General features: G+C 27.7%; 1 protein-coding gene across 2 annotated transcripts; it reads left to right on the forward strand.

Annotated features, from left to right (window-relative positions):
- The first annotated feature begins 10,051 nt into the window (after window positions 1–10,051).
- On the forward strand, window positions 10,052–12,865 carry LOC109791437 (WAT1-related protein At1g70260). 2 transcript variants are annotated; one of them, XM_020350739.3, is made up of 7 exons: window positions 10,052–10,687; window positions 10,785–10,847; window positions 11,023–11,139; window positions 11,544–11,781; window positions 11,890–12,048; window positions 12,153–12,243; window positions 12,393–12,526. In XM_020350739.3, exons 1-7 carry the CDS (start codon window positions 10,485–10,487, stop codon window positions 12,395–12,397), a joined length of 876 nt encoding a protein of 291 aa, XP_020206328.2. In that variant the 5' UTR covers window positions 10,052–10,484; the 3' UTR covers window positions 12,398–12,526. The 2 variants fall into 2 exon arrangements, with proteins under 2 accessions (XP_020206328.2, XP_020206327.2); XM_020350738.3 differs by having other exon boundaries at window positions 10,063–10,687; window positions 12,153–12,304; window positions 12,393–12,865.
- Window positions 12,866–13,136: the final 271 nt, after the last annotated feature.

Genomic DNA, 13,136 nt, shown 5'->3' on the forward strand with positions numbered 1-13,136 from the left:
TTGTGTATGCAGCCGCGTTAAATCTTGGGACCAGTTATCCCACCCTTTGAGGTGCCTCCAACGTAGCGAGGAGATTATTCACTGCTGTCGGCGGTGGATACTCCAGGAACGAAAAAAAAAATACAAATAATTACCTAGTCATCAAAACATCACTATAACTATTTGAAATAAGAAAAAAAAAAATCGAATTGCGTATACAATACAAATAATTACCTAGTCATCAAAACATCATTAGAAAATGGAAAGGAAAAAAAAATAACTTTTAATTTTTTTAAAAAATAATTTATATTTTCATAGATGATGGTTAAACCTAACTAATGTAATTCCGACCGAGTTGGTTCAATTTAGATTTGATAGAAAAATTACACTAATGTAATTCAATCTAACTCAAACTATTTTGACTAATTTAAATAACGAGTTTGATAAAATTAATTCAATCAAGACCAACTTGTGAACGCTCCTTTAAATGTTTGGACATGATGAAAATCAAATTTTCCTAATGTGTTTGGATAAAAAGTTTTAGAAATTCAAAGAACTTGAAATTTTTGAAATTTGAGTTATATTGATTTTAATTTTCATCATTTTTTAAATATTTTGTTTGGATAAATCAATTTTAAATTTTTATTTTGGATATGATTATTTGATTTCTACTATGAGTAAATTTGATTATATATATGTTTATTGTTCTTATCAGGATTTGCAAGTACTCTAAAATGATGTTCTGGTTGCTTTGATATTCTTAATGATAGAGTACCTACAAATACACTTGAGGCTTAAGTTAGAGGATAATTTGAGTTAAGAATGAGATTAAGGTTAAATGATACTTAATACTACTTATATATAAGTGGTTTATAGTGTTGTCTGATTTTAAGAGATAATTTTGCATGATATTTGTTGATACACTTTTTTGATTGCCCGTGATATTTAATGAATCATTCTAAGATTTCAAGAGATATGATATGGGGTTCATTTTGTCAGTTGTGTTCTAGATTTAATGCAATGAGCTGATTGAATTGTTTGGCCAATATAAGCTCGTTGTAAACTTGTCTCGGTTCAGCGTATATTAAATTATTTAATCTAATATTGACTCATGTAATTAAGAAATAATTTTTAATCAAAAGATGTCTAATGTGATGATTGTTAGACTTAAAATATATTATGAGTCATTAGAGATTATTTTAAAGTTATTAAAAGTAATTTCATCCTTTCTCACTTTATTAAGGGTAATTTTGACATTAAAGAAAAAAAATTTTTAAAAAAAATTTAAATTGGTTTTATTAAAAAGCATAACCTCTCTTGCTCTCAAGAGTTCTTTTTTTACATATCTTAAAAAAAACACTTGTTTTTTCATAAAAATGATCGCTGGTACAAGAAAGTGTCAATAACTTATTAATGGAGTTTAACACTATCATATAGACCAAATAAAAGAAGTAAAAAAAAAAAATGAGAACTATTTATATAGAAAATTTTAAATTATATTACATATCTAAGTATATGTTATTTAAATTTTTTCATAAAAATTATGAAGTATAATAGTAGTGAGTGAGTTAACTAATATAAAAAAATGTAATTTTCTTATATGATTATCATTATAAAATTACATGTAACATTTGATATTAGAGTAAGAACAGAGATAATATATTTTTGCATTAGTTGTTCTTTTACTTTGGAATTGCTATATACTTTTGGAAAAGTTGAGATTGAAATTCTTTTAATAAAAATGGCATAAAATAAAATTGCATATGTGCGTATATGACCGAATTGCATAAAATACTGTGCGTATAATAAATAAGAGGTTAAAACCCTATTTTGGTCCTTTATAAATTTTTTTTGTTTCAATATAGTTCTTCATTAATTTTTGGTCTTAATTTGGTCTCAAATTAATTAATTGGTTTCAATTTAGTCCTAAATTAATTAATTGGTTTCAATGTGGGACTTTCCGTCCAAATTGCTTTAACGGTGTTAACTTTTGGCCACGTGGACGCCACGTAGATGCATACGTGGCATTCACATGGATGAGATTTTTTTGAAAACACCTGGACCCAGAACGGCCCGTTCTGAAACCGGAACGGGCCGTTCTGGGTGCACTTTTGGTGTGTTAATTTTGCATCCGGAACGGCCCGTTCCAAGTGCAAAATTAACACAACCAAAATGCACCAGAACGGACCGTTCCAGTTTCAGAACGGGCCGTTCCGGTTTTATTTTATTTTTTTATATATAAAATATTAATAATTTTATAAAATATATATTATTAATTATATTTTAATTATGTTATTATATCCAATAAAATAAATATATTAATATTTTTTTATATTTTATTTTATTATGTTTATCTTATTAATTTTTATCATTTTATTCCTTTAATCTTAAATAAGTTGCAAAAAATTATAAAGTGATATTCCTTTTATCTTATTAATTATTATATTTTTTAATAAAATTAATTAAGAATATTGGTTTAATTACATTTTTTATCCCTCAAGTATTACAATTGTGCAGTTTTGTGATCTCCAAGATTTTAATTGCATAATTTTAGTCCTTAAAGAATTGCAATTGCGCGATTTTAGTCCTTCAATTTTTAATTGAACAATTTTAGTCCTTCAAATATCATAATAGTATGATTTTTGTTTCTCCCATTAAAAATTAATAATTTTAATATATATATATATATAATGTTTTAAAATTAAATAATTATTTATCTATTCAAATTAACATATATTATAATTTTCGATATTATATCAATAATATTATTAATAAATTTATAGATAAACTAATAATTTGATAAATATAACTTGTTATATATTAATATACTTTTACAAAAATATAAGTATATTAATTAGAAATCTATATCTGATCTTATATATATATTTTTGTAAAAGTATATTAATATATATTAAGTTATATTTATCAAATTATTAGTTTATTTATAAAAAGGGTAAAAATATTATTGATATTAATTTATCAGTAATATTAAAATACTAATAATATATAAATTTTATTTATTTAGTAATAGTAAATATATATCATTTGATACATTAAAAAAAATAATATACGTTAATTTAAATAAACAAACAATTATATAGTTTTAAAACATTATATATATATATTAAAATTTTAAAATTATTAAATTTTTAATGAGAAAGACTAAAATTCCACAATTATGATATTTGAGAGATTAAAATTGTTCAATTAAAAATTGTGAGACTAAAATTACACAATTATATTCTTTTAAGGACTGAAATTACTCAATTAAAACCTTAGAGATCAAAATTGCATAATTATAATATCAAAAACACAATTAAGTAAAGAATATTTTATTCACAGTTCTGGAACGGGCCGTTCTCCGTTCTGATTTCAGAACGGCCCGTTTTGAAAGCAGAACGGCCCGTTCTGCTTCACTGGTGGTGTTTTAATTTTGCAACCAGAACGGCCCGTTCTGGTTTCAGAACGGGCCGTTCTGGGTCCAGGTGTTTTCAAAAAAATTCTCATCCACGTGGATGCCACGTATGCATCTACGTGGCGTCCACGTGGCCAAAAGTTAACACCGTTAAAGCAATTTGGACGGAAAGTCCCACATTGAAACCAATTAATTAATTTAGGACTAAATTGAAACCAATTAATTAATTTGGGACCAAATTGAGACCAAAAATTAATGAGGGACTAAATTGAAACAAAAAAAAATTATAAGGAACCAAAATAAGGTTTTAACCTAAATAAGAACTGCTTTCTCCCACGGAATGCTTTTATTTTAAAACGAATGGATTTTATTTTAATTCAATTGTCGTGACTGTTATTCAATTGTTAAATTACATTGTGTGCAAAGCAAAAGAATTATTTTAATTCAATTGAATGATTTTATCATTTACTGTACGCAAGTCATTGACTATGCGTAAGTCAATTGATTGTATTTGTATTTGAAATATTATAAAATATGTGTGTTTCAAACTCAACGCTAAATTTTTTTTATATATATGTAAAAAATTATAGTATTTGTTTTATGTATGTATATGATTCTTGCACTAGTATTTAATAAGTAATTGTAAATTTATTATTTTTATATATAAAAAAGAGTGATTTTAAAACTATATATGAAAGTAAAGCTTGTTAATTATCAAAGTGATTTAATCTATGAATTTATATGTAATTTTAAGTTACATGAATGATTAGTCTAAAATATCTAGTTTCAACTAGGTGTAGTGGACTTAGACTTAGCATTGGTAATAGATGAAAGCCCTCCAATCATTACAAAGATAAGTACTAATGCTAACAAGTCTCTCTATGAGGCTTGGGAGCAATCTAATAGATTGGCACTGGACTTGATGAGATTGACTATGACAACAAATGTGAAGCCATCTATGCCCAAAACTTATAATGTGAGGGAATTCACGAAATTGGTTAAGGATTACTCACAATCTAACATTATTGACAAGTCAATTGTGGGGAATCTATCAAGTGAACTGACAATCAAAAAGTTTGATTGGTCTCAACCAAGTCAATATCATGTGATAGAAATAGTCAATCTAGTAGCAAAGTTAAATTCTAGGAAAATGGAATTAAGTGAATCCTTTTCGGTATAGATTATTTTGAATTCTCTTATTGAATTTGGCCAATTTTTAGTAAATTATAACACTGTTAAGGGAAAATAGAATTTTCAAGAAATTAAGGTCATGCTAATTTATGGGGAGAAGGAGGTTAAAAAAAATGAAGGACAACCCAATTCATCTCAACTCATTATAAAACTAGTATTAGCAATAGCAAGTCGGTTAAGAAAAAAAAGGGCAAATTCTAATAAAAGGTTAAAGATGGAGAAGTATGTAAGGAAAAAAATTGCTACTTCTATAAACAAAGTGGTCACTTCTAGAAGGATTATCCGAGAAGAAAGAAATGGTTTGAAAAAAAGGTATATTTTATATATCTATAAATTTTAAATCAAATCTTGTTGAGGTACCTAATAATACATAGTGACTTGATTCTGAAGCAATTACTCATGTGTCACTTATTATGCAGGGATTACTTTTGATCCAAACCATAAGAGGAACTAAACAATTTCTCTATATGGGAAATAGAATGAAGGCAAAAATAAAAGGGTATTGAGACATATAGATTAATTTTTGACACGGGGTGTCCTGTAGATTTGGAAGGATGTCTCTATGTACTTGGATGTGCTACAAATTTAGATTTTGTTGCAAACTTGGATCAATTAGGGTTTAGTTTCAAGATTCAAAACAATGTATTTTCTATGTTTAAGGATATGTACTATTATGGATTTGGTACTTTAATAGATGGTTTGTGTTGTTTCAATCTTGATGTAAAGTTTAAAGAATCGTTATTTAATGTTGAATGTGTTGTTAGTAATAAGTGTAATATACATGATGATTGTTATACTTATTTGTGAAATCAAAGATTTGGTCATATTTTTTAAGAAAAGATAATGAAAAATGAAATTTTGCCTCAATTTGATTTTAGCGTATGGGATATATGTTTATATTGTATTAAATGAAAGTAAACTAAACAAATATCAAAGAATTTTGCAACAAGAATTAATGAACTTCTAAGATTGATACACATTGATAATTAGTGGATATCTTAAAGATGTTCATTGATGAGGTAGAAAAATAGTTAAATAGAAAAAAGAAAGTTGTAAGGTCTAATAGAGGTGACGAATTTTATAGAAAATTTAATGAAAGTGGATAATGTCTAGGTCCATTTGCTAAGTTCCTTGAAAGTAGAGGCATATGTGCACAGTATATTGTGCTTGGCACACCACAACATAATGGTGTAGCTAAAAGACATAATCATACTCTAATGGACATAGTTAAGTATATGCTAAATTATAGTATTGTACCTTTATCTTTATGGGTGAATGTATTAAAGATCGTTGTGTATCTGCTTAACGGGGTTCCTAGTAAGGTTATTCCTCAGACCCCTTATGAATTATGGACAAGAAGAAAACCCAATTTAAGGCATCTCTATGTTTGGGTTTTTTTTGATAGCTGTAAAGGTGTATAATTCACATGAAAGAAGCTTGATGCAAGAACCATTAGTGGTTTCTTCATTTGATATCCTAAAAAGTCCAAAGGTTACATATTTTATTGTCCTGATCATAGTAAAAGAATAATTGAGTTTGATAATACTATATTCATTAAGAATGGTCAGTTCAATGGGAGTGAGAAATCACAAATAATGGATATTGTAAAGACTCTTGGTCAATCTTTTTCGCTTATAGTCCCTTCTCAATATGTTGTTCCTCTAATTGTATTATAGTCAAACAACATCTAGAGATAACATGATCATATTCAAAACCTACAGGATAAACAAATAGGGAATGAACCAACAAACAATGTGTAACACACAAATGAACAAATGATAAAAGAGGCACCATAAATAGCACCGAGGAGGTCTGACAGTATAAAGAGACAAACTTTTTCAAGCTATTATGTTGTGTACTCACTTGAACATGAATGTGAATTGAGCATTGGTGAAGATCTAGTCTCATTTAGACAAGCCATAGAAAGTGACAATTCTAAAAAGTGGTATAATGCAATGAAAAAGGAGTTGAAATCAATGGATGATAATAAAGTATAGGATCTAGTTAAATTGCTTGAAGGTTAAAAAATGAGTTGGTTGTAAATGGGTCTTTAAGACCAAACGTGACTTGAAAGACAATATTGAAAAATATAAAGCTAGACTTGTTGCCAAAGGTTTCATTCAAAAGGATGACATTATTGTAAAGAAACCTTCTTTCTAGTTTTTAAGAATGAATCTTTGACAATTATGTTAATTTGGGTGACTCGTTATGATTTAGAGCTTCACCAAATGGATGTAAAGACTTCCTTTCTAAATGGTGACTTAGACGAAGAGGTTTATATGAATCAACCCAAAGGGTATGTTTCTATAGGAAAGGAAAATATGGTGTGTAAATTAAAGATGTCAATATATGAATTAAAACAAGCTTACAGACAATTGTATCTTAAATTTAATAATATCATTACATCATATGATTTTGTAGAGAACACTATTAATTGGTACATCTATATGAATGTCAGTGGGAGTAGCTTTGTAATTTTAGTCTTATATGTTAATGACATTTTGCTTGTTGCTATGTTACATGATGTAAAGAAATATCTCTCTAATAACTTTGAAATGAAAGATATGAGTGAGATATCTTATGTTGAATATAAATACCGCGTGATAGATCACGTACATAATTACACAATAAATATAAATTAAAATCTTTCATAAATAAAACCAAAATCTCAATTATCATAAATAGATGATTCACATTCATAATTCATAAACAATAAATTCAAAACGAAAATTAAAAAAGAAGAAAACTGAGATTTTTAAAACAGTTCAATGAAAAAAAGTAATTTCCATTTTGGATTTGTTGTTTATGAATTACAGAATCTACTCCCACCGACCTTCATAATGTTTATATTCTTAATCTCCTGACTCTCCTTAGTCTTCAAAAGTGTAAGAGAGAATGAGAGTCAGAAGTAAATATGTGAAAATAACTTGTAACTTCTGATAACTTCTTTAACCTCTTTTTCTCAATTAATAAAATAAATAATAATAATAATTAATCATTTACCAACACATTTTTCCTTCTCTTTCTCATAAAATAATTAATATAATATATATAGAATTAAACATATTCCTTTCTTTAATCAAATAACATGAACATAATAATAAAATACACTTTATAAAATAACTCCTAATTCCTTAATTAAAATAATAATTATAAATCAAGCTTTATAATAGAATAAAACTCCTATAAATAACTAAATAATATCAAAATCCTTTAATAAACATATTAAAAATATTAAAATAATTATATAACTTAATATTAATATTATTTTATAAAAATTGGGATATTACATACTATATGAACATCAAAATCACAAATCAAATGTCATGTTGTAATATTGTATGTTTCTAGAAATTTGCTATGTTTCTAGAAGTTTGTTTCCTAAGACAATGTCCATTGTCCCAATACACTTTTTTCCTACTTTGTAACAATTTGAAAGGAATTTTTTTCTAAAATTTATTGATTATTATTGTTGTAAAATATAATGCGGTGAACAACCTGATTTAATAGATTTTTAGAATATAATTAATAGGTTTTTATGCAAACCAAAAACTATAATTAATATAGATCTCAACTTTTATTATAAATTCATAATTTTATTTTACTTGTGAAACTAATTATTAATACTTATAGTTATAGATATTTAAAAATTATTTAATATTTTCTTATAAATATATTTTCTTATTTTCCCTCCCAGACTGTAACCGAGAAAACAGCGTAACATTTTCTTGGGCTACAGGCCCACCAATTTGACAAGCGCCTGAGTGTTAACAGGCCCACCAAGTTGAATATTGGCAACCTGGTTGACTTTGATTCCTCTCAATTTTGACAAAAGTGAAAAGATTAGTTTAAATATATTTAGTCTCTTAAATTTAAAATTATTATTTTAATTTTATAATTTTTAAAAATTTTATTTTTGTTTTTTAAATCACCAATAACATATCTAAAAGTAATATATTAAAATAATTTATAATATTAATTAGATTTAATATGATATTTTTACAAAAAAAAATATTAATAAATAAATTTTATACAATAATATTTGATAAATTTATTAATAAAATTTAAATATAAAGATAAAATTTTTGAAATTACAAAAATTAAAAATATCAATTTTAATTTGAGAAACAAAAAATAAATTTATCCTAAATTTAAAGAATTAAAAATATATGTTAGCGTTTTCAAAAAATATTCCACAGAATAACATTTTCTTCAGATTCTGATTCAGTCGTATTTTCGATTTACACGCAAAAGGGTAGCTTCTATCAGTATCACATTTAATATTCTCTAATAGTAGGGCCACAAAAGATGCCAGCCATTAATGCATTCGTAACCATACCAGAAAGTTTCCGCTTATTGGTTCCAAACTATATCATGATTAATTAACTCTAGATTAAATACAATAAGACAAATAGTACATATACAACTATTTTTTACTCTTAGTTTACATAAAGGATGTCAAATTATTAAGATAGAAAAGTAAGGAGGACAAATAAACAGAGAACATGTGAACATGAATAACCCGAAAAAGAAAATAACCTGAATGATTTAAAACTCCTTGAGACGTCATCTTTGGTTCATTTTTTAAGAATTTGAGACACTCGAGTTGCAACTTCACCTCCAAAGTAGCCTCCCCTTTTTGTGAAGGGTTACACATGTATTCCTCTCTCTTTGCTTCAACAAATTTTCAATTCCAGTTCGATAAGTGGGTTTCTTGGTGCTTGTGCAAGCTCCTACTTACTAAGGGCAAACACACACACAAAGATCCTCCCTCAATAAAAATTGTTTCGAAATATCTTTTAAGTTTTAACATCAGGAAGTACTTCAATTGGTAGTGAGTAGACTATATGAATAAACTTGACACCAAATAATCAAAAATTTTAAGATATTAGGTTAGTAAATATTACTTATATATTATTCAATATGTCTAACTTTAACCGATATGAGACTCACTTAACATTTGAACTTTAACACTCTTCTCAAGTGTGAATCTCTTTTACATAGACACGCTATCTCTTAAACGAAAGTTTTTTTTATCGAGTATTTAATAGTGACCTACTTGATCTCCGTTAACACACTTTAACAAGACACGTCATCCTTACTTTAGGAAGAGACTTTTAACACAAAGAATGATCTCACTCTTGAATTTCCTACCAATTATTTAGGATCTCACTCTTGGATTCATTGTCAATTCTATTAATCAATACTTTGTCTAAGTTGGTTACCTAATCAAACTTGACTCTAATACTATTGTTGCGAACAAAAACCTTTTTTTTTTGTTTTTACGTGTAACAATAGAAAGAAACACATTAAAAATAATATTGTGATTCAATCATTCATACCTAAATCTACAAGGATATTTATTATCTCAACATGTATTATATATATGTTCCTAAAAATTCTCCGTTCAAGTTTTGTAGGTGAAATTTAAAAATCCTTCCTCACAAGTTTTATGAATGAAACTTAAAAAACCTTTTCTTACAAGTTTACTTTATGGGTAAAATTTGAAAATTCCTTTCTCACAAGTTTTTTGAGTAAAACTTGAAAATCTCTCCCTCATAAGTTTTCTAATGAAATTTAAAAACCTCCTTCATGATCTCCTTTCTTATTTAAGGTAGTGACCTTCTTTACATGTATGATGATTCTAATCGTTTTAAGAGTTTTTATGTATTGACCTAATCTTAATTTTAAAAAAAGAAAACAAATTTTTAAAATAAATATAATATATTTTAATTCTAAAAAAATTAATATCTTTTAAAATCTAAATACTATGTTAGAAATTAAAAATTAAAAATATGAATTGTTTAAGAGATACAAAAATATAATAGTTATATATAGTTATATCTCCGTTTTTAACATATTAGCACTCTCTAAGTGAGTACACAAGTGGAAAAACTCAATGGAGGCTAAGACTAAGATCATGTATGAAGTGCTTCCATTCATAGTGTTGGTGATTATGGAAGGTTGGACCATAGGGCTGACGATTTTTGCAAAAACTGCAATAAGTAATGGAATGAGTCCATTTGTGTTCATTGTTTATACCAACGCTCTTGCCACTATAATACTGTTCCCTTGTTCCTTTTTATCGCAGCAAGAGAACAGGTCTCTCTTTTTCTTTTCCATGTACCTGCATGCTACAAGTTGTTTGCATGGAGAATATGTTTAGGTTCTGATCTTCAATATTCTCTTTTTTCCACAGAAAGGAGAGGCCAACTTTTACTTTCTCTTTGTTCATGCGCTTCTTGTTCCTCGGTTTTACAGGGTATATCTCTCCCTAGTGAGGAGGGCCTTTGAATAATTGAAATAAAATTGTATGCCTTTTCTTATGTCCTTCAAATAGAATCTTCATAATTGAATATTCTATTTGCTTGCTGAAGTTGTGGTTAGCTCAACAATAGTACTCTATTTGCCACTTTTTTCATTGATTGATTTTGCAGGATAACCATGACTCAGAACTTTTTATTCCTGGGTCTATGTTATAGTTCACCAATACTAGTGTGTGCCATGGGCCACTTGATCCCAACGTTTAATTTTCTGCTCTCTCTCATTCTCAGGTTCCTCACCAAAACTCAGTGATGATTTCCTTGTTTATATTATCTCTTTATTTTTACCATGATGTCCATCTGCCATGTATTGGAAAGTACATAGATTTTACGTATATAATTATATTAGTAAATTATAAAACTATAAATTTTAATAGTACAAAATGGAAAATCTACACATGTAAATTTTTTTTAATCTAATCGGCACATAATTTTAATAAAGTAAAACTATAGTTGATAAAGAAAGAAAGACAAACTTGCACGAATGTAACGTATTAAAATTAAAATTTAAGTGGATGTTTGCTTTTAATCCAACTTTATAGTCATGCATACTATATGATTCATCTCTTTTTGTACAAACTAATTTGTAGTAAATAGCAGTTATTAAAAAGTTAATGAGTTGAATTTAATTTCAGGAAGACATTGAATTTGAGAAGCCCTGTTATCCAAGTCCAAGTGATTGGTATTTTGGTATCAATAATGGGAGCAGTGGTAGCTGAAGTCTTCAAGGGACCACTTGTAAGACCATCTTCTCACCACCTTAGACACACTAAGCAACATCTTGTATTCTCTTCAACACCAGAGTTTTGGCTTCTTGGTGGTGTTTTGCTTGTTGCAGCTTCCTTCTCAGTTTCAATTTCCAACTTAGTCCAGGTTCCTCTTTTCTTTTTTAAACCCTCTTTTCTATTCTTAAAATCCGTTTTTCCTTTGGAATGAACAATCTTGGTGATGATTCAAGTTTGTCCTTTTTCACCATGATAGAAAGAAAGTGTGAAGCAATATCCAGAACCAGTGAAGGTGCTTTCTTATTCTAGCTTAGTTGGGACAATCCTCAGTGCAATAGTCTCATGGATAGTGGAGAGAGACATAAATGCTTGGAAGTTAAGGCGTGACAATGATCTCATTCTCATTGTTTTAACTGTGAGTATCAACATAATTAGATATCATTTTGATATATAATATGCATAATTGAAAAACAGCAAAACCTACATAATTACATATGCTGATGTGAAATATGTATATAGGCAGTAGTTGGGGGTGTGATTCGTCCCAATATTCAAATATGGTTCACTCGCATGAAGGGTCCACTTTACGTCTCACTTTTCAAGCCCTTTGGTATTGTCTTTGCCACTACTTTTGCAGTTTCCTTCTTTTCTAACAGCCTTCATTATGGGAGGTAGTTTTACTTCTTCACCCCACATATATGGATACTTTTATGCATAACAAATTTGGTTCACATAATTTCTAGTAACACAATTGTGCAGTGTAATAGGAGCAACTGTACTTGGAGTGGGGTATTATATAATAATGCATGGAGAAATCAAAGGAAATGAAGAAAAGACAGGCTGTGACGAAAGCTCATCAGATTCTTTGGACAAGAAGATACCTCTTCTGCAAGAACAGATGCAAGTGTGAATAAAACTAAGAAAGATTCTAGTAGCAGAGGAATTCACCTATTTTTCAGAATTTTGCTCCTTATCGTTTCAAACTGATTGTGATAGAAGTATCTCCCATGTTGCAAATATTTTAATTGTAATTAACTCAAACTATGTACAAATAATGAACATGTAAGTAGCATGAACCAAAAAACAAAGGTGCTGTAGAATTTGAGATTTTTATATTTTCGTTGTACAAAAATATTCTCAAGGCATTATCTAGATCTTTACTGCATTGATATATGTGATTCACATATTTATTGTGGAATGGTTCAAATTTCCAATCATGGTTATACAAAAGAATCCATTAAATCAGCCAAAGACATAAAAAATCATGCACAGTATAAGCGTGATGGACACTTCAATTCAGGACATGTTTTGCTACTACTACAATTGTAACGAGCCTTCTTTTGGTCAGAAAAAAGACAGCCAAAATTATCTTTTCCAAAAATAAATAAACAAATTAAACTCTTCTAGATGATGCTTTAGGACAATTTTTTGTAAAATTTAACATACTTATTATAATGATAATGTGAAATTAGACCGCGGTGTAAAAATTACTTATGATATATT

The sequence above is a fragment of the Cajanus cajan genome, chromosome 6 (assembly GCF_000230855.2).
Source record: "Cajanus cajan strain Asha chromosome 6, NIPB_CcT2T_4, whole genome shotgun sequence".
Lineage (NCBI taxonomy): Eukaryota > Viridiplantae > Streptophyta > Magnoliopsida > Fabales > Fabaceae > Cajanus > Cajanus cajan.